Here is a 27,872-nt window from a genome sequence, read left to right on the forward strand (position 1 = left end):
CTGTCTAGCTACTCTTTGAAGTCCCGTCTATGATGTCACAGCTAAGAGTCTGAACCTATCTTGCTAATGAGAAATACCAGGCTCAAAGGATATGGGAAAAGTTATTTAACAGGAAATAAACTGTGTGGTACAAGTTCAAATTTTCTGATCTTTAGCTTAGTTTTTTAAGGAAAAAACTTTTATTATGGAGAACTTCAAACATATAAAAGTGGGAAAACAGTATAAAGAATATTCATGCAATCAATACCTGGCCTTAGTAGTTATCTACATATAGCCATTCTTGTTTCATCTATACCCTCTACTATCCTTAATAATTTTGAAGCAAATATCAGAGTTATTTCAGCCATACATCAGTAAGTATGTCTAAAAGATAAAAACTTAAAAAAAATAGTTACCGAATCTAAAACAATGTTTTTAATACCATCAAATATCCAGTGCTCAAATTTCTAATTTTCTCATTTTTTTAAAAAAGTTTGTTAGTCTAAATATTATGGTTGATTGATGGCTTTTAAGTTTTAACCTATAGATTTCTCCTCCATCTCTTTCTTTTCCCCTTGTGATTTACATGTGGAAGAAACCTGGTTCATTTCAAATGTTATTCTTTTTTCAGCCAAGTATTTGTCACTTTAAAATTTTAAATTAAACTAAAATCTCCTGTAATGAAAAAGCCTTCACTCACTTTAAAACAGTTAAACAAAGATTTTAAAATAGTTTAGATGTTTTATAAAGAATACCTATCTTTCCTTTCTGACTTAAAATATTTATACTTGGAATCTTGGTATAAACAGAAAATAAAGAGATTTTCCAGTTTCTTAAAATAATTTTTATCATATGAAAGATAAATTATTTCACGTATATTTTTAAAAACCTGTAATTAGTGTCACAAATTCACGTAAATTCATTTCTCATTATGTGATAGAACAATTTTTAACATGACTATTTGATGCTTGAGGAAGGCAGTTAGAAATCAGTGTTTTGCTTGACATCTTTCGGACTCTAAACTCTGTATCTGAACAACACACATCCTGTCTTGGAGGAAAACAGAATGCAATGAGTGACAGCGTCCATTGGACAAAGCTATTTTACACTTCAAATCTATCTTCTATAATTAGAGGTTATCTAGAGGAAAGTGACAACCATACATTTTAAACCTTGATAGAGAAGAATGAGGCTTTCTTACTCCAAATTTGATGAGGATTTTGGAGAAAAGCTATATAAAACAGGGTTAGACATTTGCACTAAAGCATTTAGCTGTGATTCTTAGCTTCAAAGGTACAATATTTTAAACTCTGCCTGGAACTTTTTAAACGGCTGTTGTTTTATACTCCCATTCTTTCTACCTCAAAATGTTTATCAGAAGACAGCATTCCACAGCGTTTCCAGGTGGTAAAAACAGTGCTTAGACCAGTAGAAATGATCCAGGAATCTCAGAAGTGTTGTAAATGAGTAAGTGGGAAGGAATAGTAGCAGAGTTTCAAACTCCAGACTTCATGCCTGACTCCCTATTTAAATAGCCCGAGTCCCTCTATAGCCCCACCATTATTTGTGGGAATAAAGTGTGTGAGATTAGCCTTATGATGTAAATAGGAGGACGCTTGTAAAGGCTCTGACTTGTAAAAAGTCAAAGTATCCCAAAATACCACCGACTCTTCAAAGGATCTCAAATACAAAAAAAGTAAGCAGACTTGTCTAATTAAAAAATGAACTAAAGTTACATCCTTAAATAACGGTCATTGCCGAACACTGTTCAGCACATTTCTCACATCTTTTAAGAATTGGACAAAAGCTCATTATGGTAGCTGCTTTTTAGAATTTTAACCTCTGCGATGTTAGAAGATTCCCTATAAATTGGTTACATGATGAGTAAATGGCTTAGTTTTTTCTAGCCAGCCTTTTATGTCTTTTATCAATAAAACATTTGCCACGAATAATCTCAAATCCTAAATACAAGGACTAGAAATTTAACTGTTCAGAGAATCCAGTTAAATCCCATGTTTAGCAAAGGACCTATCCCCTCCTCATTCTCTCATCTCCCAGTAGAGTACAAGTTCTTTAAGGTAGAGACTATGTTACTATTATTTCTTATAGAGTTGTAACATATAGTAAAGTACACAAATCCTAAGTGTATAATTTGATTAACTTTTACACAAAGTGCATAATATGATGAATTTTGACTCCACAGTTAAAATCTAGATAAAAAAATTAAGCATTTCAACATCCCAGAAGGCCCCCTTGCTCCTTTCCAGTCAAAACCCACCCTGCTCAGAGGTTACCATTCTCATTTCCATCACCATAGATTTGTTTCGCCTGTCCTTGAACTTTACAAATTAAATCATAAAGAGTGAAGTCTTTTATGTCTGGCCTCTTTCATTTACTGTTATGCCTGTGAGATTCATCCATGTTGATGGAACAGAGGTTCATCCTTTTATCGATGCGTAGTATACCATTATATGAGTGGAATATAACACAACGTACTTAGAGTACCGTTGGCAAACATTTGAGTTGTTTCCAATTTCTGGGTATTATGAATAAAGCTGTTATGAACATTCTTGTACATGTCTTTTGGCGGATTTATAGAGTCATTTGTCTTGAGTATACCAAGGAGCAGAACTGCTGGATCATTGGGTAGGTATATATTTAGCTTGAGTAGAAACTGCCAGTTTTCCAAAGTGGTTTTACAAATTTACACTCTCACAAGCAACGATAAGAGTTTCAGTGGATTCATATCCTTGTCAATACTGTGTATTGTCAGTCTTTTTGATTTCAGCCTTTCTGGTGGGTGTATAGTATCCCATTATCTCTTAATCTAAGTCAGTTTCCTCATCTGTAAAATTGACATATCTCATAGGAATTTAGTGAGGATTAAGTGAAAGAAAACATGCGAAGCATTTAAATAGTACCTAGCAAATAATGAAAATCTGTGGTTTTAATTTACATTTCTCTGATGACTAATGACTTTAAGCATTTTGCTATATGTTTATTAGCCATTTGGTTATCCTCTTTTGTGAAATTCTTGATTAAGTCTTTTACTGATGGACAAAAATTCTTGATTTGTAGAAGCTCTTCATTAGATATATGATGTTTAGATACAGAATTTACAGTATCAAAAATGTCAAGTAAAATATTTATTACTAATGGACTACCTCAAATGCTAAATATTAATTTAACAAATTGTGCTATCACATAATATATTTTGAAAACAAGTTGTTTGTTGGATATATGTCTGAAGTCTGTCTTCTCATTCTCTTAACTTTTGATGAGCATGCGGTGTCCAGTTTCACAATTTTTTTGATGGTCAATGCTTTACTTGTCCAGCTAAAAAAATCTTTGCTTATCTTGAAGTCATGAAGATATTTTCCTAAGTTTTATTCTATAAACTTAATCATTTTACCTTTTGCATTTAAGTCTATGATCCATTTTGAATTAATTTATGCATATGTTGTGAAGTAGTTTTTTCATATGGATATCTAATTGATTCCTATTTATTGAAATGCCCAACCAATGGATTGCAGTGGTGCCTCTCTTGTAAATCAGGTGAACATATATGTGTATATCAGTTCAGAGACTCCCTATTCTGTTCTATTAATCTATTTGTCTATCCTTGTGTTGCCTCGATTTCTGTAGCTTCATATATATCTCAGTATCTGGAAGTGTGAATTTCCAACTCTGTTCACCTTCTTCAAGATTCTCTTGAGAATTTCAGGTCTTTTCCATGTCCATAAACTTCAGAATATTTGTGAATTTCCACATATACATACTCACAAAACCCTGCTGGGATTTTGATTGGGACTACAATGAAGATACAGCTCAACTTGGGGAGAACATGTTAACCACACTGAGTTTTCCAGTCCATGAACATGAGAGACTGTATTATTTTAAATGCATCAAGAATGTGCCCAGTACCACAAATTTTAGGTACAGAGCAAATAAAACCAAATCCACTGGAAATTAATCTACTCTACAGCATCCTTTGCCTTTTCATACTCCTTAGCAGTAAAACCATTAGCACTAATACTGTCTGCAGCTGAACAGCATGTCAGCATTCAGAGAAGGGTCCTATTGGGTCTCATATTGGTATGATTCTTTAGCCTGCTTATGAATTCAAAGAGGCCTTGTTTTGCGTCAGGTCAGACTATACAAAGGAAAGTGAATGATCCTTCTTTGCTCCGCTGCCTCCTCTTTGCCTCCTCTACCCCTCTCTAGAGTACTCCAGAACTAAGACTGGAGAAAAGTAACTCCAAGAGAGATCACTGAGGTTATCCTTCCAGACTCCGAGATTTTTTTTTTTCTATCACTTACATTTACTCACTCTTCAAATAGACTGACTGCATACTGTGTGCTCAGTGCTATTGCCTGAGGACAAGAAAAAGCCCAAGACTTGTATTACAAGGGCTCTTAGCACAAATCAGTGGACTCTAACAGGGCTCTAAATGCACTTTAGAGGACCAGCGAAAGCCTAAAATGACATAAAAATTGTGTATGTGTATTTTTCAAAGAAAGGGTTCATAGGATTCATCAGATTTTCACAGAAGTACAAGACTGAAAAAACCTCAATTATCCCTTTCCAAGCTGATAAGATGACAATTGTGTGTGTGTGTGTACATGCACAAGTGCATAGGCGAGAGAACTAGAAAATATTTTGCCAGATTTTATAATAGCTCAGATTCTGACTAGACACTAGTGATAAGCCTAAACAACATCAATCTTTAGAAAGATTGATTTCTATTTCCCTAAGTTACTACATCAAGGTGAACCTATTCTTTAAGATGATGAACAACCTGTCCTTTAAGAAGAAAAAAAAAAGTATAAATATGTGTGTGTGTATATATGTATGTGTGTGTGTATCTCAATCAGTCAGATCACTTGAAATCACTGAATTTGATACAGTGACTTTGAAGGTTCTGTTCAAAAGAAAATCCAAAGCCTTCTAGGGCTTTATAGCTATTTTCTGACACATAAAAAGCCACCCAAATTAAAATCCAAACTTCCTACAACAGCCAGGTTAATCTTTCTAAATGCCATTTTCATCATGACATTCCTTTCTTCTCCTGCTGTTTAATCAAATCTTAATCTCAAAAGGCTCATCTTAAGGTTTGCCTTCTCTATGTTTACAGCATCATTGAGCTTCTAAGTCCACAACAATTACTCTCTTTTCCTTAATATTATGGCACTTGTCTGCCACCATTCACCAGAGAAGTTTTTTAAAAAGCAGATACCTGGGCCTCAACCCCAGAGATTTCACTTGAGTAGGTCTGGGATGAAACCCACAAAACTGCATTTTTAAGGCTCACCTGGTGATTCTAACATACTTCTGGGTTTGGTTGCCCAGCTTTTTGCTATGCACAGTACACAGACTGTCCTGTACTAATGTTTAACCATGCAGGCAGTCTTCCCATAGCCCCGTTATCATAGTATTTATCACATTACAAAATTCCCTGAGGGTGGAAACCCCTAGAAGCTAACATAGTTTAGGGATATAGGATGTGCACAATAAATGTTCACTGAATCAATGAGTACAGGCTCTGAAGCAAGACAAATTTAGACTCCAATCTTGTGCCACCTTGACCTTGGGCAAGTTACTTAACTCTAAGCTTTGGCTTCCTCCTCTGTAGAGATAACAACCCCTATTTGACAAGATTTTTAAGGATTAACTGAATTAATGTGTGTAAATCGTCTAGCATACTTTCTGATACACAGTAACAAGTATTAAGCACCTGGTCCACCCTCCTCAACAAAGGACCATGTTTTAAACTTTTTTTGTATCCTCCACATGACCTAGCACTGTACTCTGTACACAGGACACAATTAATAAACATTTGTTGCCTGAACTACACCAAATACCAGTTCCCTCTTAGACTGGCATTCCACGCATTTCAGGGATGCCGGCCTTGAGATGCTTTTAGAGATAGATCTCAGAGAGCACAGCATAAATTCATTACACAAACAGTGGTGCCATGTCATCTTCATCTCCAACTATCTGCCTCACTTTTGAACATCCCCACAGAAGTCACAAGCACTCTCTTATGATAGTGCTTAGGAGCTCTAAACAGTAGTTGCTGTGTTTTAATAGGTATGATTTTCAAGAATTCAGTTTGTTTCTTTTCTTATACTACTCATTCTGACACTATCTTTGTAACTTAATTAGTTACTCTATAGGAATGAGTCATAAGCAAAGATACCAATATATACAAATAGCAGCCTATTACACCATCCCTCCTTTACAAAAGAAGCCAAGATAGGTCTGAATATAATAAACCATTGAAATCCTTAGGAAGCAAATTTCTGAAGCCTCATTTGAAATTTTCTTCACCATGTATATCTTTACTTGAGTCTCTGACAATGTATATAAAGTTTGTACTCTTTGATGTTGGGGTGGCGCTCAGGCAGATTCGAGAAATAAATAACTAAGCAAGCGCTAGACATCATTCTGAATCACTTCCAAAATCTGAGGAGCAAGTCATAAAATAGCAACTCGAGTGATATTCTGAAAGTTATTAAAACAAACACACTGCTGAACGGTTCCAACTGACTGAAGGACAGTAATAACTTTTTAAAAAGTTTAAGGAAAAGAGATTTCAATCAATAAAATGAAATACATCAAACCAAGGAGCTTCAAGTAAATCTAAGTTTGATACTCCTAGTTTTACCAAATAGTTCAAACTTTTACAAATCTCTCTCAAAGTGAGATCCACACTTTGGCCAAAATTTTAAAGGTTCCTGGGCAAACAAGTTTTTATTTCCGCAATTAAAATAGCATAGGTTGAGTACCAAATACAGAATGTGAGGCAGTTTTTCTTTTCACATGAAGTTGAAAACTAAGCGTCCAATGCTAACATCCTCCAGGTAAACTCTAACCGTGTCAAACTTTTAATTCAGGATTAGTTGAGGAGAAGCTATATCTCACACCACAATAATTCTATTTGCCTGTGAGTCTTGACATCTCTAAACACAGCCATAAATAAGCTAAGCTATGTTACTTTAAGAACTGTACTATTTTTTAGAGGAGATATTGTCTTCCTACATCTGTAACAATCTCTGATTAAAAAGATTAAAGGATAAAAATAAAGCATTTAAAATTAGGGGCCAATTATTTCCACTTAAATCACTACTCAGACCACATATTACACTGTATCTTTATGCTGAATATTAGTGTTGTTCCTCAGCTAAATATTAACATTTGCTTTATATCAATTAATATTTATCTGTCAATCGATAAATCTTAGAATTCACTTAAATTTGCTCATTGCTCACAAAAAGAGTCTAATTTGTCTCAGATTTCCAAACCCCTTAATAACTTACATATTCCCCTTTTAACTCTCTTTTGCTCTTTACTAATACAATTAAGCATGCTAAGGGAACAGTTTATCCCAAACACCGATTTCACTTACATTATCATGTTTAAAAAAACACAACATCTTCAATTCCCGGAAGACCCTTTTGCAAGAGACCAGATTCTGGAAGACGTTGGGCATCTTTTTGAGTGCTACTCTCTTTCCATCTCTTGGATCTGTTACTGACCTGAAGAAGCAATATTTGGGAAGAGAGGAAAAAAAGAGAAATCAATTCCAAACCTTGTTCTTCAGTGTTTCAGAGCATGACAAATATCTTTAAAACACTCAATATTAAATCCACTTAATGTGTAAGGTGTCAGTGAGAAAGATTATAAAAAAGTACACATCTATAATCAAAGAGAGTGTTTAGCCCACCCAACTCATCTGCCATGTTTTTTTCCTTTGTTTTTTTAAAATCCCTGTCTAAATTTCTAGAAACATTCACTCTTTCAGAGAGGTCACTTAGCAATACATCTGAGGTAGGAGGGCTATTTAGTAGTAAAGTCATTTTGAAAATGGAGGGAAAAAGTATATAGTGGAACATTAACATGGCTGAGGTCAAATTAGTTTTATGCTTTATTTTCAGAACCAAACTCAAGATAGAAGAGATGTTCATTCAGATTTTATCACAGTTAGTTTAACATAGAGAACACAGTTTAAATATTTCGGTTTCTTCTATAAATGAACATCCTTTAGTAATAAAGATTTCAGTACCATCAGTAGCTGAACAGTATTCCCTCCTCAGAAGTCTAAGTGCCAGCTTAGGGCTGTAGCTTCTAGGTTATGACAACCTCTTTTCTTCTGTTTCTCAGCTTTTAGCGTGGTAGCCGCCTCCTGTAGTTACTAACTATCAGCTCGGTGTCCCCTTTTTTCCTCTTTTAGCTTTCTAACACCTGTATAACAAATTCCCTGTATTACACTTCCTTATGTTTGAAACACTAGTGTGGTTTCCACTTTTCTAACTGGACCCAATTGATACATATTAATCAAATAGTTAAAAGAAACAAATCAATAAACTTGGAAAAAATATGACCAATTGGCCACTTGGCAAATTGATTTTCCATGAATTAACCTACAGCTTTTTTTCCTTCTACTTATCATCTACGACTGGTTGTCCTTGTAGAATTTATTCCTATCAGACCAGATTTGTTTTGCTAGATTCCTGCCTAACATTCCTAACTACCATTATCTCTCAGTTCCTGTTTCAGTCATCCAATGCTTTGACTATCCCTCCCAGATATGTGTCATTTTAAAATCTACTATATATGTCATCAATGCCTTTATCCAAGTTACTAAAGTTTAGAACAGGACTGAGAATAGATCTCTGCAACAGATACAACACTAGAAACTATCTATGAGACTGGCATCCAATCTTCAATTGTGGGTATGGTTATTCAATTAATTACTTATTTAATTAACCACAATCACTCAGTTTCTTTCTTTCTCTGTCCACAAGGAAATCAGACACTCATCAAATTGCCTTCCTGAAAATAAAGCATTCTTGTTATCTACCTGTTTGTCTGGAAATCACACCAAAATTTTCTATGAATTCCATGACTTCTTTATAAATTCATCTTAGTGATCACTAACTACTTCCTTTCCTAAGTGTTTGTGAAACTCTTAAATGGTGCATTCTAGTATTTTTAAACAGCATGAATGCTCTACTTTCTTCCACTGATTGCAAATTTGGTAAAACATTAAGTATGATCATTTTTAAGTCTTCAATAGCTTGAAATGTAATTCAACTAGGCCAAGAGACCTAACATTCTTGACTGTTGCTTAAAAAATACCAATCAAAATCCACAACCCAGCTTAAAATCCACATAAACTAGGAAAGCAAAATAGGAAGGAACCTGAATTTAATATTATATTCAGACTGTTAAAAATATTTTTTTTTCCGTGCAAACACATCACCTCTGTAGCTAGATACTAGAAAAGAAAAATGTCAATGAAATAGCAAGGAAGGAAAATTTTGGACTATATATTGCATTTAGTTGTCAATGTCTCTTGAGTCTTCTTTACTATAGAACGGTTACTTTGAATTCTTTGTTTTTCATGACATTGTCATTTTGGAAGAGTACAAGCTAGTTATTTTATAGACTTTTCCTCAATTTGAGTTTGTGTGGTGTTTTCTCATGATTAGATTCAGGTTATGCATTTTTAACAGGAATAACATAGAAGTGATGTCTTCTCAGTGCATCACATTAGGAGGCACATAACATCAATTTTTCCCATTACCGTTGATAACTTTGATCACTTGGATGAAGTGTCTGTCAAGTTTCTCCACTGCAAAGTTACTATTTTTTCCCTTTGTAACTGTGTAAATATTCTATTCCTTATCAAATTTTGACCCACTACTTTTAGCATCTATTGATGATTTTTGCCTGAATCAACTATTACTATGATGGTTGCCAAATAGTACTTTATTAATTTTAATATTTATAATAGCTAGCTTGCACAATAAATATTAGTTTTAAAAATGGCTAAATTGATTTAACACAATGCCCCTTCCAAAGGCCTCAAACAACAATACTTCTTCCCAACTTCTGACTTCTTACTAGTCCCGACCCTACTGTGGTGAGGAAAGCTGCTTTAAGATAAACCCACTCCTGGCTCAAGGTTAGTACTGCGCCTTGTAATGTTTTACGGTAAAATCCACAAAGCCACATTTTATTATTCATGCAAAAGCCAGTCATGCTGGTGGCTGGTAACAATATAACTCTAATGAATGTGAATGGCAGTGCAGTAATTTCACGCCATGTTGAGTTTGTTCTCTCTTAACTTGAGGTAGCAGATGCTTTAGTTCAGCACAAACAGTACCACAGAACACAGATAAGTGTGGAAGCCTGTTACACAGGAATTCTTTTATTTTCTTTGTTACTGAAAGGCTTGCTGTGCTTAGTTTCTCTGCTGCTGCAATACCCTGGTTATTCCAACTGCACTTGTTAACAAAGCTCCAGCTGTAGAGATAATGAACAACATTTAGGGCAACTTTCCTCATTTCAGAAAAAAGGAGCCATCCTTTGACCTACAGTTCACTTACTGGTCAGTTACTTTCTCTACTAAATACTGGGCGCCCTAAACAAAGCACATCTGTCATTTCATCTGATTACCTTCATAAGCATTCAAGTTATAGTATCAGGTATTTAATTCCTAAATTTTAAATTAATGTTTAATTCTACACACACCATATTAAAAATAAAGTTTTAAGGGTTGTGAGAAAGAATCCTTTCTTACATTTGCCCAGAGTACATCAATTCTTCTCTGTACTTAGAATACAAGTTGAACTGTTTTTTAAATAGCCAGAAGAATCCACGAGCCATTCTTCAGGGAGACACAGAGTGAGTCAAAAGAGTACAATACCAAAACAGGAAGCTTTTTAGATCTGGTGTGGTCGTTCTGTTGTATTTTCTTAATCCCAGGAAACTGTGATCATTGCCCCAAATCTGCTTAAATTACTGACAAGCAGAAGGGCTAGAATGAAACAAGAGTGAAACTTACTAGGGGGATACTTTCCCAGGCACTAGAATTTTACATCATAACATCTTTAAATTAGTATAACTAGCCAACAAGAATCTCCAAGAAATTATATGCTCATTTATTTTATGTAAAGAATCTTTTCTCCACATTTTAGCAGTTTTAAAGTTCATGTTTCTGATACAGGTTTTTAACTATTCAAAGCAAATAAATAATTTATAATGTGAATGCCTCAACCTGGATTAAGAAAATCAGGTTCTTCTAAACTATTTACATAAACTTGTAATCAGTGATCATCTATTTTTTGCTATACATACTACAATTACTATGTCAACTGTACCAACACTGCACACATCTCAGTAATAGAACCTCCTAACTAGACTCTAAATATTTAGATTATTACTTTCACATTCATTTTGAAATTCATTTCCTTAAAAGTTATTTTTACTTATATTTAGATTAAGTCTGCTTGGGAAAACAATAGCAAAGTCTGAGGCAAAAATTCTGACAATAAATAAGTCTAGAAAATGTATCTTCTTTGTACCTTAGTCCTTGTTATATGTTCAAGGACAGTATAGGTTAAAGAAAAAGGGGTTTATATTTGTCTCTCTGGTCTTTTTAACCAGAATTTTAACAGATTATGGTTTGTGTGCTGACATAATTTACAGAGTTGCATGCTATTTAGAAGAACAAATCTTCTAGGCTTCCCTGCCCCTACCCCAACACATAAAAAAGGATTCTCATCTTTCATATTTAGATAATTTGTTCCTGTGTGCTGACATAATTTACAGAGTTGCATGCTATTTAGAAGAACAAATCTTCTAGGCTTCCCTGCCCCTACCCCAACACATAAAAAAGGATTCTTATCTTTCATATTTAGAGAATTTGTTCCATCAGTTGGGGTTTTCTGATGTTTATGTTTATCCAAATTTGGTATTTGCTGAGTTAGCTCTATGCATAAGAAAGAGATCCTTTTTGTTTTTTTCCACATACTTATAAAATGGTCCCCAAACTTGTTAATCTGATATTCTAAGGAAAAAAGGCCTTATACAATAGCTAAACCAAAGCAGTGAAATAGTTTAGTCTTTTTCTCATATCCTATCATAATACTATTGATCAGAAGCAAAACATCTACATTTAACTGGAAGAGTTCAATATGAACTTAAACATCCTTTAAGTCTACATTTAAATAAGTATAAACAGCAGTGATCCCAGCAGATGAGAGAGCACTGGGCCATTCTGATAAGGGAGGAGTAACAGGGAAGAGGCAAGCCCTCCAATATCAGGCTGTCATATTTATTTTCAAAGACTTGTTACTAGTGAATAAGACCTAACTTTTAAGATCTCCTCAACTCCCCACCAATAGTTATTGGTTAAGGGAAAATATAGGTGAAAAATCATTTTTTGCTGATTGTTGTTGTTTTAGGAATATTTTATTGTTCTTTAGACCATGAATTAATTAGTTCCATCCTTATTACAGATGCTGGGAAGATATAGAGACTCCTCCTCCTCAGTCACTGTCAAATATCTCTGTGAGGAGTCTGACCGGCCTGCAGGAAAGTTGCCACACTGTCTTTTCAGTGGAGATTTTCTCATGTTAGAGGGTGAGCATGACAGAGCCCAGTCTGCCAAGTCTAAGAAGTTTTCATGGCCCACTAGCCACACTCCTCTCCTTAGAAACAGATCTATGAATACTGTGGCGAGGAATGGCGAGGAAAACCAGTTGCAATGAAGGAAAAGTTTCTGTAGGAAGTCCCAAAGGAAAATAATTCACAACTGCATCTCCTTCTTGCATTTAAGCATCTTTGGGCAAGAAGAGGTTACAAAGGGTAACCAAAGCTAAAATTGTTACACAAAAGTGTGCTTGCTTTAATCCCACTGACGACTTCCTTAAGATAGGTGTTCAGTAATAGGACTACTGAGGAATATAAAGATTTTTTTAAAAACTAAAGAATGGCAATTTGTGATGCACAGTAGGTCTATAAATACAAAAGCCACTAAATGGAAGAAAAGGACAGTTTTATTCACACAGAAGGTTTACAACAATATGGCTTTGCCAATGTTAAAAATTGTAATGGATTTAGAAAGTTCACTTCATCAGAAAAAAATTGTTTTTAGTTGCCACAGAGAGTGCTTTATCATGTAATCTTGTAGTGGCTAAGCTAAAATTTTAATAATTACTTAATATAAAATGTAAGTCCCAATATGCTATTAGTTAAAAGTAACTGAACATACCAATAGTAAAAAGTCATTTATGAAATAAAAGGGGAAATTTGCATATGGCTTAGAATTATGGCTATAAATTAAATGTCCATATTTTCTAGAGATGTACTCTTAAGGATATAGAGGTAAAATGACATTGAGATCTAAGATTTGTTTTAAAATACTTCAGTAATAAGGATTGCTAAAACAAATGATCATATCTTGATAAGCATTGAATCTGAGTGATGGGTATAATGGGGTCTAACTAAACAAAAGTAAAGAAAATGTATGTTTGAAAGTTTTCAAAATAAAAAATTGAAATGAAAAAATTTTTAAATACTACTTACATTAATATAAAAAATATCCTATATCTGGGATTAAAGCTAACAAAAGCTATGCAAGACTTCTACACAAAAAGACTGAAAAACATTATGGAGAGAAATTAAAGACATAAATAAATGGATATACTATTTTCATGGATTAGAAAACTCAAGATTGTAAAAATTTCAATTCTCCCCCAAAATGATTTATAGATTCAGTGAAATTAAAAAAAAAAACAAAATGTTTTCTTTTTGTGGAACTAGAAAAATTAGCTCTCAAGTATTTATGGAAAGGCAAATATGCCAAGGACAGCTAAGACACTCTTGAAGAAGAATAAGGTGGGAAAAACTGCTCTACCAGATACGAAAACTTATTATAAAGCTACAGTAACTTAGTGTTGTTTTGCTGCAATAGACCAATGAAATAGAAATATGACCCAGAAATAGATTTTAACATATACAGACATTTGGTTTATCATAAAGGTGGCTCTGCAGATGCAAAATTGCACCTGCAATTGTTTCTCAGCTTCAAACCCATCCATCTAAACAGGGCTCTGCAATACTAGGGTTTTGGTTTTGCCAACTAGCTCGAAGTTAGGCTCTGACAATAGAAGGCTTTAGAGCCGGAGGAGAAAAAAAGGACTTGCTTCTTATTGTGAGCTTCCTGTCTGTCTCTGGTTTCTGTGTCACCCTATGACACAGCAGTGGTAGTGCCTTCCTATATAGTAGCAGCTGAACACAGTTTATAGTTTTCCCAACACTTGCAGAACCAGCCTCATCGCATCCTCCACCCCAAACCCAGCAATAGTGAGCTAGTATCCTCTCCTTAGACATCTGAATTTCTGCAGCATGAGGTTCTAAGTCTTAATAATTCCAACCTCTTCTCTTTATTCTTCCAGTTGTGCAGGTGTAGCTGCTACTTCCATGACACCTTAGTGTCCTCTTCTTGTCTTTTTAGTTACCTACAACTTTAAACTTTAGTTACAAACAACTTTACAGCTAATTAGCAACCGCCCCCCTCTATCATTAGACTCTGTTTAAATGATTGGTGTGGTTTCTTCCTCCTGATTGGACCCTGACAGATACAACCTTCTTTTCAATGTATGGTATTGGAACAACTGGATAGCCATATGGAAAAACAGAATGAACCTTCAACCTTACTTCACTCCATAAACAAAAATAAATTCCAGGTGGATTGTAGATATAAATGTGAAAAGCAAAATCATACAACTTTAGAAGATAACATATAGAAGAATATCTTCATGATATTGGGGCAGGGAAAGATTTCTTCAATAGGAAACAAAAAGCCCCAATCATAATGTAAAAAAATTGATATATTTGACTACTTTAAAATCAAGAACTTCTTTTCATATCCGTACATTGTTAAGAGTAAAAAGTCAATTCACATAGTAGGAGAAGATGATTGCAACACACAAAATAAGGAACAAAGGGCTCTTATCCAGATTAATACAGAACTTCTACAAATCAATTTTTAAAAAGGGCTTGAATAGGCATTTTAAAAAAAAGGCTAATCCAAAAGGCCGATAAACATATGAATAGGAGCTTAACCTCATTAATCATTTGGGAAATGAAAATTAAAACCACAATGAGAAAGTACTATATAATCACCAGAATGGCCAATATCTAAGTCTGAGAATACCAAATGTTTGGTGAAGACATAGTGCAGCGGCAATTCTTATGGACTGCTAATAGGAATGTAAATTGGTACAATCACTTTGGAAAACAGATTGGCTTTATATACTAAAATGAAGATACGTATACCCTGTGACCCAGCAATTTGACTCACATACCCAAAAGAAATGCGTACACCTATACACTAAAATACATACACGTGTGTTCATGGCAGTGATATTTGTAATACACTTAAAACTGGAAACAACTCAAATATCTATGAACAATGGAAGAGATAAACAAAATTGCTGTATATTCATATAATGGAATACTCTAAGGCAATTAAAATGAACTACCACTACACGCAACACAGATGAATCTCACAAACATAATTTTGAACAAAAGAAACCAGTCACAAATGAATAGATGCTGTAAGATTTCATTTCTATAATATTAAAAATATAAGCAAAGTTGAACTCTAATGTTTAGGGATGCATACATAGGAGACAGAAACTATTAAGAAAGGAAGTAGCTACCGTAAAAGTTAGGATAGTGGGGTTCTTAGGCAAGGAGGGCGGGAGATAACGATGGGGGGGGCAAAAGAGGACTTCTGTGTGCTGGCAATGTGTTATTTCTCACATAGATGGTGGCTAGAGAAGGGTGTACTTTGTGATAAATCACTGAGCTGTATATTTTATTTTGTGTACATTTCTGTATGTGTGTTGTTATATAAGTAAAAAAGTAAAAACAAACTTCCCAGTTAAATTTTTGAGCATAAAAAGCATTTTAGATTGAAATCTGTATAATGAGTAATTTTTAAAGAAGATGATTCTTTCCATTATTTTTCATAGAGACACACATTTATAACAGCCCAATGGATTTTGTCTTATTTTTCCTTGTGCCACTGGCTCATTCTGTAGGGAGGAGTATACATAATATCTTTCTTCTGTTTTGGTAGAATTCCAAAGGAATTTGCTCGCTTAAAAAAAGTAAACGTTTTCAGTACAGAAGAATACGCTATTAAGAAACATTCCACAGGAGAGTGCTGTCAGCAGAATTATAGCAGAACTGCAGCCCCACCCCTAATCTCATCACTATCTCCTAACTTCTTCCATTGTGAAGCAAAATGCTGAAGCAGCTACAAATATATAGATGTGCTTCAGGTTTTTAATTAGTTAGCCTTTTAAAAATAACCAAAATGAAAAATATTGCAAATACAAAACAGGAGGCAGGACTTCCAGCTGTGACAAACTGAAGAGGTCAGCAAATCCTCTCCCCCCAAAACAACTATAAAACTGTCAAAACCAACCATTTCAGGGCTCCAGAAAACAACCAAAGACAAACGCCAAATTTAAAAGTGTTTATTTATAAAAAATTGTGGAACTCAGGGTAAGAACAGTGGGAGTCAGTGGCATTACTGCTTGAAGCTGCTCCTTACCCACCCCCGTTCTCCCACCCAAGCCTAGTCCATGTAGTAGTTGTACCTGAGCAGGGCTGGGCATGAAAACCAGCAGCTTCCCTGCCTGAGGTTGCCGATATTTTTTGAAGTGGAGGGCAAAAATCCCACACACAGTGGTATTGAGAGTAAAAGCATTAAACTCAACAGACAAAGCCTACAGCTCTGCTGGCATGAGGCTGCTGTCCCAGTTGGGAAGAGGGGTAGACTAACAGAAGTCCAGAAACTTAATAAAGAAATTCTGGAAATGAGAGCCACAGGGGACTAGGTAAACTCTTCACACATCCCTGGCTAACTAGAGGCTACATATATGCTCAGAGTTGATCAGAGACCCCTAAACTCTCCACGTATCTGTGGCTGACTGTCAGGCTCCCCACGTGTGAAGGGAATGACTGAGATGCTCAGAAAAAAATCAAAGCTGGGCCATACTTGAAAACTAGATGAGCTCCCAAAAATACTCACAGATGGATCAGCAAAGGGTAGAAGCCTTACTGGCTCAAGATGTTTGAGTACAACTTTTAACCAATCACCAGCTAAACACTAAACTATGTAGACACAAGGGGGATGCCAAGAAGGCCAGGTTAAAAATTAAAAAAAAAAAAAAATGTGCAGAGACTTGAGTGGCTGCACCTCACAGGGGAGAAAGATTCTGCACATTAAGTCCAGTCCAGTTACTTAAATATGAGTGAACATACAAATAACAGTAATAATGACAACCTTGAGGGTGGGGAGGGGTACTGGGGAGGAATCAAATCCTGAGTTATTACATATATTATCAAATATGTCCAGTTTTTAACCAAAAAATTACAAGACATGAAGGAACAAGAAAACATGACCTATACTCAGGAGAAAAATCAGTTAATAGAAACTATTTCTGAATGGGCCCAGATGTTGTATTCAGAAAGACTTCAAAAACAGCTATTATAAATATGTTCGAAGAACTTCAGGAAAAGGTGTTTAAAGGATAAAAGAAAAATATGGTGACAATGACTAAACAAACAGGGGATCTCAATAGAGACATATAAACTACAAAAAAGAACTGAAGCAAATTCTAGAGTTCGAGAGTAGAATATTAGAAATAAAAAATTCACTAGATTTACCCAGTAGCAGATTTGAGATAACAGAAGAATCAGTGAACTTAAAAGACAGATCAACAGAAATGATACAATTTCAAGAACAAAGAGGAAAAAGCTTGAAGAAAAATGAACAGAGCCTCAGAGACCTATGCAATAACACTGAGTATATCAACATCTATCTAATGGGATTACCAGGAGAAAAGGAGAGAGAGAAAGGGGCAGAAAAAAATATTTGAAGAAATAATGGTTTAAAACATCCCAAATCTGATGAAAAACAATCTACAGATCCAAAAAACTCAAAAAAATCCCACATAGGATAGACACAAGAGTTCTGCACCTAGACACTTCATAGTCAAACAAAGAACAAGTCAAAGACAATGAGAAACTCTTAAAAATACAAGAACAATACAATTAATGACTGACTTCTCATTAGACATAATGGAGGCTAGAAGCAGTGGAATGCCATATTTGCAGTGGTGGTGGTGGGAGGCAGGCAAAAAAATTCTATATCCAGCTAAAAAAGACCCTACCCTTAAAAAAAAAAAAGGCAGAATGAAAACATTCCAAGATAAGTAATAACTGAGAGAATGTGTTGCCAGCAGACTTGCCTTACAGGAAATAATAAAAGAATTCCTTTAGTCTGAAAAGAAATAACCCCAGAGGGTAACTGAAATCCACAGGAAGAAATGAAAAACTAGAAATGGCAAACACGTGGGTAAATAAAAGAAAACATTGTTGGGTTTATAACATATATAGACATAATACACATGACAATAACAGCACAAAGGTGGGGGGGAATTGAGCTCTATTAGAGCAAAGCTGCTGTATTTTATCAGAATTAAGATAGTAGTAATCTGAAATAGATTGTTCAGAAGTTAAGATGCATACTGCAATCCCCAGAATGATCAATGAGAAAACTAAAAAACCAAAAGGATTAAAAAATCAACAGATAAGTTCAAGTGGTCAGCCAAAAAATAGTTGTTTAACGCAAAAGAAATAAAGGAAGAATGTATGAACTAAAGAAACATGAGATATATAGAAAACAAAGAGCAAAATGGCAAATGTAAATTCAATCATATCAATAATTACACTAAATGTGAATGGACTAAACACTTCAATCAAAAGGCAGAGACTAGCAATTTCAAAAAAGCAAGATTTAACTATATGCTATCTATAAAAGACCTACTTTAGACTCAAAAATAAAAACAGGTTGAAAGTTAAAGGATGGACAAAAATATACCACACAAACAGTCACCATAAGAGAGTTGGAGAAGCTACATTAATGTAAGACAGAATAGATTTTAAGCCAAGAAATATTACTAGAGACAATAAGGGACACTGAGTAATGATAAAAGGGTAAAGATACCAGGAAAATATAACAATTATAAATGTATACATACTTAAAAATAGAGCCCCCAAATTCACAAAACAAAACTTGACAGAAAAGAAGAAACAGACAATTCAACAATTATATTTGGAGGTTTTAATACCCCACTCTCAAAAGTAGAACTACTAAACAGAAATTAAGTAAGGATAGAAAAGATAAATAACACCATCAACCAAACTGACCTAAGTAACATTTGTAGAACCCTCTACCCAACAAGAACAGAATACACATTCTTCTCCAAGCACCCTTAGAACCTTCTCTAGGAAAGACAAATGCTAGGTCAGAAAAAAGTCTTAAAAAATTAAAAAGGACTGAAATCAGTTGCAGAATGTTTTTCATCCCACAACAGAATTACAAATAATAGAAAGAAATCTCGGAAATCTCCAAATATGAAAACATTAAACAAAACATTTCTAAATAATCCATGGGTGAAAGAAGAAACCACATGGGAAATTAGAAAATATTTTGAATTGAATGAAAATTAAAACACAATATACCAAAATTTATTGGATGCGGTTAAAGCAGTGTTTAGAGAGAAAATTTATACTTTTAAACAGCTATATAGGAAATAAAGGACTCTAGTAATATATAAGCTTCTACCTAAGGAAAACTAAAAAAAAGAGCAAATTAAATCCAAAGGAGGCAAAAGGAAACAATAAAATCAGAATAGAAACAACAAAATAAACAAAAACAAATCAAGAAAATCAATGCAATAAAAAGTTAGTTCTTTGAAAAGGTCGAAAAAATTGAAAAGCCTTCAGCTAAACTGATCAAGAAAAAACAAAGATACAAATGGACAAAATCAGGAATGTAAAAGGGGATATCATTATTGACAATACACAAATTAAAAGGATTATAATGTTTAAGAACATCTTTGTGCCAACAAATCAGAAAACTCAGAAGAAACAGAAGAAGCCCAAGAGAGGGGCCGGCCCCATGGCCGAGTGGTTGGGTTCGCGCGCTCTGCTTCAGCGGTCCGGGGTTTCACTGGTTCAAATCCTGGGCGCGGACACAGCACTGCTCGTCAAGCCATTCTGAGGCAGCGTACCACATGCCACAACTAGAAGGACCCACAACTAAAAAAATATGCAACTATGTACTAGGGGCCTTTGGGGAGAAAAAGGAAAAATTTTAAAAAAAATCTTTAAAAAAAAAAAGCCCAAGAGAGAGAAAAATTACTGAAAATGTCTCAAGAAGAAGCAAAAAATGTGAATAAACCTCTAACAAGAAATTGAATCAGTAATTTAAAATATTCCGTTAATGAACAGCCCAGGTCCAGATGGCATCATTCGTCAATTAGCTCAAACATTTAAAGAAGAAATAGTACCAGTCTTTCACAAATTCTTTCAGAAACTGAGAAGGGACTATTTCCCAACTCATTCTATGAGGCCAAAGCCAGACAAGATCAGAAGAGATAAAAACTACACTTCAATATCCTTCACAAACATAATGCAAACATCAGTAACAAACGAGTAGCAAATCAAGTCCAACAACAAAATCCAACCCCCATTTATGATAAAAATATTCAATGAACTAGAAATAGAAGGGAACTTCTTCAACCTGATAAATGGCATCTATGAAAAAACACAGAGCTAACATCTTACTTCACAATGAACGACTGAATGCTTCTCCCTAAGATCAGGAATAAGGCAAAGATGTCTCTACTCCAGACATTTCTTTTCAAATTTTACTGGAAGTTCTTGTCAGTGGAAAAAGGCCCCAAGTAAACAACCCCAGCAATTAAAGGTATCCAAATTGGAAAGGAAGAAATAAAAGTGGTTTTATTTGAAGATGACATGATCCTTTATGTAGAAAATCCTAAGGAATACACAAAAACGCTGCTGGAACTAATGAACAGGTTTATCAAGGTTGCAGGATACAAGATCATTATGTAAAAACCCATTGTTTTTCTATATACCAGCAATGACAATCTGAATATGGAATTAAGAAAACAATTCCATTCACAACAAAGTTAAAAAGAACAAAATACTTAGAGAATAAATTTAACAGAAGAAGTGTAAGATGTATACACTATAAACTACAAAACATTCTTGGGATAAATTAGAGAAGATTTAAATAGAATATTTCATATTCATGAATTGGAAAACTCAATGTTAAGATGGCAATCCTCTCCACAGTGATCTAGATATTGAAGGAAATCTCAATCAAAATTGGAACCCTCATATATTACTGGTGGGAATGTAAAACAGTACAGCCACTTTGGAAAATAGTTTGGCTGTTTCTTAGGAAGTTAAAATAAACTTACCATATGACCGAGAAACTCCACTCCTTATGTATTTACATAAGGGAAATGAAAACATATGTTCACACAAAGACTTATATGTGAATATTCAAAGCAGTATTATAGACAAAACAGGAAAAAGTCAAATCCATCAACTAGTGAATGGATAAACAAACTGTGGTACATTTATACAACAGAATAAAAAGGAAAAAACTATTACTTACTAACACATAGACAGACCTCAAAAGCATGCTAAGTGAAAGAAGTTAGACACAAAAGACCATGATGAATAGTATCATGATGAATGATACTATTTATAAGAAATTTTTGGAAAAGACAAATTTACAGACACAGAAAGCATTTCAGTGGCTGCTCAGGGTTGTGAACTGGAACAGGGAATTGACTGTAAATGGTTAAGTTTTTAGGGTGATAAAAATGTTCTAAAATTGGGTTGTGGTGATGATTGTGCGACAGTGGAAATTTACTAAAAATCTCTGAATTACATACCTATGATGGAAGAATTATAGCATGTAAATTACACCTCACTAGAGCTGTTAAAACAAAAACAAATCATTACTTCAGAGTACCAACTATTTACAATATTCTAGGCTCTAATCTGAGTTTTTGCTGTATAATTCCTCCCCTTGATATTCACATAGCTTCTCCATTTATCCACATAGATCACATACTAATCACTTATTCCAAGAATAAGTGATATGTTTATAAAAATATAAACCATGAATCAACTTTTGGAACTGCTACTTTGTTCTATGGTTTACTTGTTTATTTTTCAAACAATACTATTTGATAATTATCATTTAATATGTCTGACAACCTTTTCATATACACTTCATTGCCATTTAATCAAATTCTTTAAAGTAGCTACCATCAAATTTAACATAGCAGAATCAACTGGTGGGCTTTAGAAAAAGAAACACAAAAACCAAAACAACTCTATTTCATTAAGCTTGCCGCAGGCCTAAGCATTTGTACTTTTAAAAGCTCCCAGCTGACTCAGACTTTTAACCAGATTCAAGAACTATCACTTTAAACACAGTGCTTTTGTAACTTCAATGTACATAAGAATCACCCAGAATTCTTAAAATTTTTAAATGTAGATTGATTCACTATGTCTGGGGTGGGGAATAGAGATTCAGCATTTCTTTTTTTTTTTTTTTTTAGATTTTTTTATTTTTTCCTTTTTCTCCCCAAAGCCCCCCCGGTACATAGTTGTGTATTCTTCGTTGTGGGTTCTTCTAGTTGTGGCATGTGGGACGCTGCCTCAGCGTGGTCTGATGAGCAGTGCCATGTCCGCGCCCAGGATTCGAACCAACGAAACACTGGGCCGCCTGTAGCAGAGCGCGCGAACTTAACCACTCGGCCACGGGGCCAGCCCGGAGATTCAGCATTTCTAACAAGCTCCCAGGTGATGCTGATGTTACTGGTAGCAAGGCTTTAAGACATGTCAGTATCTTACTTGGTTAAATATTAAACATACTAACACAGTAAACATGAGACTTTAATACATTTGGCCTTCCCATTAGCCAGGGTACAACTCCTCATTTCTTGAAACTTCTTTTATTCTGGCCATTAAAGCTTTATTGTTTACAAACACACATATTAAGCTAAAGTATTGTGTCTGATGCCCTGATTTTTGCAACTGCCACCTACAGGACGCCTTTTGATCACCTGGCTCTGGAGGCCAGGGGAGCTCGCGTTCCTGGTCCCGTGGGACTGTAACGATTGGTGTCACCCAGAAAGGAGCTCATACTCCTGTTTGGCACCCCAATTTTTGTGACAGCTGCTGGGGTCACCTGTACATTGTCTGGCTCTGGTGGCCAGTGGGGCTCACACTCGTAGGTCCTACAGGACTGTAATCAATGGAGAAAGAGTTAAACAGCTACCACCTCCAGGACACAGCAAGAGGTAATACACCTCAGAACTCAGTCTTTCTGTGGAGGTCTATTAGCTAATCATCTTGATTACAGCCTGAGGGACAGGCTTCTAATTAAACATGCATCTAGGGGCTGACTATACTCCTCTCCAGAGAACTCACAGGGTGGGCGCTCTATTTGTGCTTACCCTATGACACACTCCAGGGCACCAGTGTCTCCTGGATGGGAGCTTTACACGCGTCTGGTACACCGTTTTTTGCAGCTGCTGCCCATGGGCAGTCCTTGATCGCCTGGCTCTGGGGGGTAAGGAGGTTTGCATTTCTGGGGTCCACAGGAGTGTGGCAATCAGAGAGATGGTTCTTGGCGGGCTGCTGTCCCCAGTGCAGTGCACAGACAGCAAACTGAGGCATACCCTCCAGTGTTTCTGTGAAGGAGTCCTCTTTGCTTGTCCTGGAGCTTTGGCCTGAGGGGCAGGCTTCAGGTTTGGCACACATATAGGGCCTATAGAGCTGCTCTCATGGAATAGGCTGTGGATGCCATCTTGGTGCTCTCTCTCTGCCTTGCTCCAGCTCACTGGTATCATCCAGAAAAAAGCTTATACACTCGTCTGGAGCTCTAATTTTTATGAGTGCCACCCAGGGGACACCTCCAGATCACCTGGCTCTGGTGGCTAGTAGGGCTTATGCTTACAGTTTCACAGGACTGTATATATTTGCACATTTTTAGAAGCTGATGTCTGAGGATCTGGCATTCAGTCAGCTGGAATCCAGGTGCTGAGATCCTCCACTTTGGGACAATAACAGGTCTTGGCATGTCCTCAACTACTGGGAACTATTGAAAATATAACAGGCTGTTTGAACAAGCACAAAGTTTGAGAGACAACCAAGAGGTGGGCCAGGGTTGAACAACAAAGCTCATCTCTTACCCTAGGCCACTCCTTCAAGATTGGGAGAGGTAGTTGTTTCACCTACTGTATAGAAACCAATTCAGAGAGTCAAGCAAAATGAAGAAACAGAGGAATATGTACCAAATGAAAGAACGAGCTAAAACGTCAGAAAAAAACCTTAATGAAACAGAGATGAGTAATTTACCTGATAAAGAGTTCAAAGCAATGGTTACAAAAATGCTCACTGAACTGGGGAGAAGAATGGATGAACACAATGAGAACTTCAACAAAGAGATGGAAAATATAAGAAACTACCAAATAGAAGTCACAGAGCTGAAGAATACAATAACTGAACTGAAAAATACACTAGAGGGGGTCAACAACAGACTAAATGAAGCAGAAGAAAGGATTAGTCAACTTGAAGACAAGAAAGTGGAACTCACCCAATTAGAGCAGCAAAAAGAAAAGAAAAGAATGAGAGGCTGGCCCAGTGAGGCAGAGGTTAAGTTCACACGTTCCACTTTGGCGGCCTGGGGTTCACCAGTTTGGATCCTGGGTGCGGACCTACACACCGCTTGTCATGTCATGCTGTGGCAGGCATCCCACATATAAAGTAGAGAAAGATAGGCATGGATGTTAGCTTGAGGCCAGTCTTCCTCAGCAAAAAAAGAGGAGGATTGGCAGCAGATGTTAGCTCAGGGCTAATCTTCTTCAAAAAAAAAAAAAAAAAAGGAAAAAAGAATGAAAAAAAGTGAAGATAGCTTAATGGTCTCATGGGACAACATCAAATTACCCACCATTTGCATCACAGGGCTCCCAGAAGGAGAAGAGAAAGGAGCAGAAATGTTATTTGAAGAGGTAATGGCTGATGATTTCCCTAACCTGGGGAATGAAATAGATAGCCAGATCCAGGATGACCAGAGAGTTCCAAATGAGAAGAACCCAAAGAGACCCATACCAAGAAAAATTACAATTAAAATGTCAAAATTTAAAGACAAGGAGAGAATATTAAAAGCAGCAAGAGAAAAACAACTTGTTCTGTACATGGAAACTCCTATAAAGCTATCAGCAGATCTTTCAGCAGAAACTGTGCAGGCCAGAAGGGTGTGGCATCATATATTCAAAGTGCTGAAAGAAAAAAACTTCCAACCAAGAATACCCTACCCAGGACAGTTATACAGGAGTGAAGGAGAGATAAAGAATTTTCCAGATAAGCAAAAGCTAAAGGAGTTTATCACCACTAAACTGGCCTTATAAAAAATGTTAAAGGGACCTATATCAGCTGAAAAGAAAGGGTGTTAATTAGTAACAAGAGACAATATGAAAGAATAAATTTCACTGTAAAGGTAAATATACAGTAAAGGTAGTGGATTAACCACTTATAAAGGTAGTTTGAAGGTCAAAAGACAAAAGTAGTAAAAATAACTGATTACAATAATTAGTTAAGGGATACGCAAGATAAAGGGATATAAAATGTGCCATCAAAAACATTAAACATGGGGAGGACAGGGCAATAATATTGAGCTTGACAATGAGATCGAACTTAAGTTAGTAACTTAAAATAGGCTGTTATAAGTTGTTATGTGTAATCCTCATGGCAACCACAAAACAAAAACCTACAGTAAATACACAAAAGATAAAGAAATATAAGTATACCACTAAAGAAAGTCATCAAACCACAGAGGAAGAGAGCAAGAGAAGAAGAAAGAGAGAAAAACTACAAAAACAGCTAGAAAACAATTAACAAAATGGCAATAAACACATACTTATCAATAAATTATTTTAAATGTAAAAGGACTAAATTCTCCAATCAAAAGACAAAGAGTGGCTGAATGGATAAAAAAACACGACCCATCTATATGTTGCGTACAAGAGACTCACTTCGGATGTAAGGACACACACAGACTAAAGGTGAAGGGATGGAAAAAGACATTCCATGTAAACGGAGACCAAAAGAAAGCTGGAGTATCTATACATATATCAGACAAAATAGACTTTAAAACAAAAACTGTAATAAGAGACAAAGAAGGGCGTTACGTAATGATAAAAGAGGTCAATCCAACAGGAATATATAACATTTGTAAATATTTATACATCCAAGATAGGAGTACCTAAATATATAAAGTAAATATTAAAAGACCTAAGGGGAGAAATAGACAGCAATACAATAATAGGAGGAGATTCTGACACCCCACTCACATCAATGGATAGACCATCCAGACAGAAAATCAATAAGGAAACATAGGCCTTAAAAGACACATTAAATCACTTGGACTTAACAGATATTTACAGAACATTCCATCCAAAAGCAAGAGAGTACACATTCTTCTCAAGTGCAGATGTAACATTTTCCAAGATAGATCACACGTTAGGCCAGAGAATAAGTCTTAATAAATTTAAGAGGATTGAAATCATATCAAACATCTTTTTGGACCATAATGGTATGAAACCAGAAATTGCTTAAATGAAGAAAACTGGAAAATTCACAAATACGTGGAGATTAAACAACATGCTACTGAACAACAAATGGGCCAAAGAAGAAATCAAAAAACACTTTGAGACAAATGAAAATGGAAATGTAACATACCAAAATTTATGGGACGCAGCAAAAAATGTTCTAAGAGGAAAGTTTATAGTGATAAATGCCAACCTAAAGAAAAAAGTCTCAAATAAAAAACCTAACTTTACACCTCAAGGAACTAGAAAAAGAAGAACAAATGAAGCTCAAATTTAGTAGAAGGAAGGAAATAAAGATTAGAGCAGAAATAAATGAAATAGAAACTAAAAAGACAATAGAAAAGATCAATGAAACTAAGAGCTGGTTCTTCAAAAAGATAAAATTGACAAAACTTTACCTAGGCTAACCAGGAAAAGAGAGGACTCAAATAAAATCAGAAATGAAAGAGGAGATGTTACAACTGATAGCACAGACCCCAAACAGCCAAAGCAATCTGGAGAAAGAAGAACAAAGCTGGAGACATCACATTCCCTGATTTCAAACTATATTACAAAGCTATAGTAATTAAAACAGTATGGTACTGGCATAAAGACAGACATACAGATCAATGGAACAGGATGAGAAAGCTCAGAAATAAACCCACACATATTTTGTCAGTTAATTTACGACAAAGGAGCCAAGACGATACAATGGAGAAAGGATAGTCTCTTCAATAAATGGTGCTGGGAAAACTGGATAGCCACATGCAAAAGACTGAAACTGGATCACTATTTTAAACCAGACACAAAAATTAACTCAAAATAGGTTAAAGACTTGAATGTAAGACTTTAAACCATAAAACTCCTAGAAGAAAACATAGGCAGTAAGCTTCTTGACATAGGTCTTAGTGATGATTTTTTTGAATCTGACACCAAAAGCAAAAGCAACAAAAGTGAAAATCAACAAGTGGAACTACACCAAATTAAAAAGCTTCTGCAGAGCAAAGGATACCATCAACAAAATGAAAAAGTAACCAACTGAATGGGAGAAACATTTGCAAATCATATGTTTGATAAGGGGCTAATATCCAACATATATAAAGAGCTCATACAACTTAAGAGCAACAAATAATCTAATTAAAAAATGGGCAGAAGATCTAAATAGACATTTTTCCAAGGAAGACAGACAGATGGCCAACAGGTACATAAAAAGATGCTTTACATCATTAATCATTGGGGAAATGCAAATCAAAACCACATCTATTATAATAGCTATTATTAAAAAAGAGAAGAAATAATAAATCTTGGTGAGGATGTGGAGAAACAGTAACCTTTGCGCACTGTTGGTGGGAATGTAAATTAGTATAATCACTATGGAAAACAGTATGCAGGTTCCTCAAAAAATTAAAAATAGAAATACCATAGGATCCAGCTATCCCACTACTGGGTATTTATTCAAAGAACATGAAATCAACAAGTCAAAGAGATTTATGAATTTATGTTCATCACAGCATTATTCACAATAGCCAAGA

At 35.3% G+C, this 27,872-nt stretch overlaps 1 protein-coding gene across 1 annotated transcript in view; it reads right to left on the bottom strand.

The window, feature by feature from the left end:
• The window catches only part of NLK (nemo like kinase), a 168,269-nt gene that overhangs the window by 66,178 nt on the left and 74,219 nt on the right, over positions 1-27,872 (bottom strand). Inside the window, exon 2 of the mRNA XM_046676920.1 lies at positions 7,389-7,518. Within this exon, the coding sequence (XP_046532876.1) occupies positions 7,389-7,518 (130 nt within the window). The remainder of the gene's footprint in view (positions 1-7,388; positions 7,519-27,872) is intronic.

The sequence above is a fragment of the Equus quagga genome, chromosome 11 (assembly GCF_021613505.1).
Source record: "Equus quagga isolate Etosha38 chromosome 11, UCLA_HA_Equagga_1.0, whole genome shotgun sequence".
In the NCBI taxonomy this organism is placed as follows: Eukaryota; Metazoa; Chordata; class Mammalia; order Perissodactyla; family Equidae; genus Equus; species Equus quagga.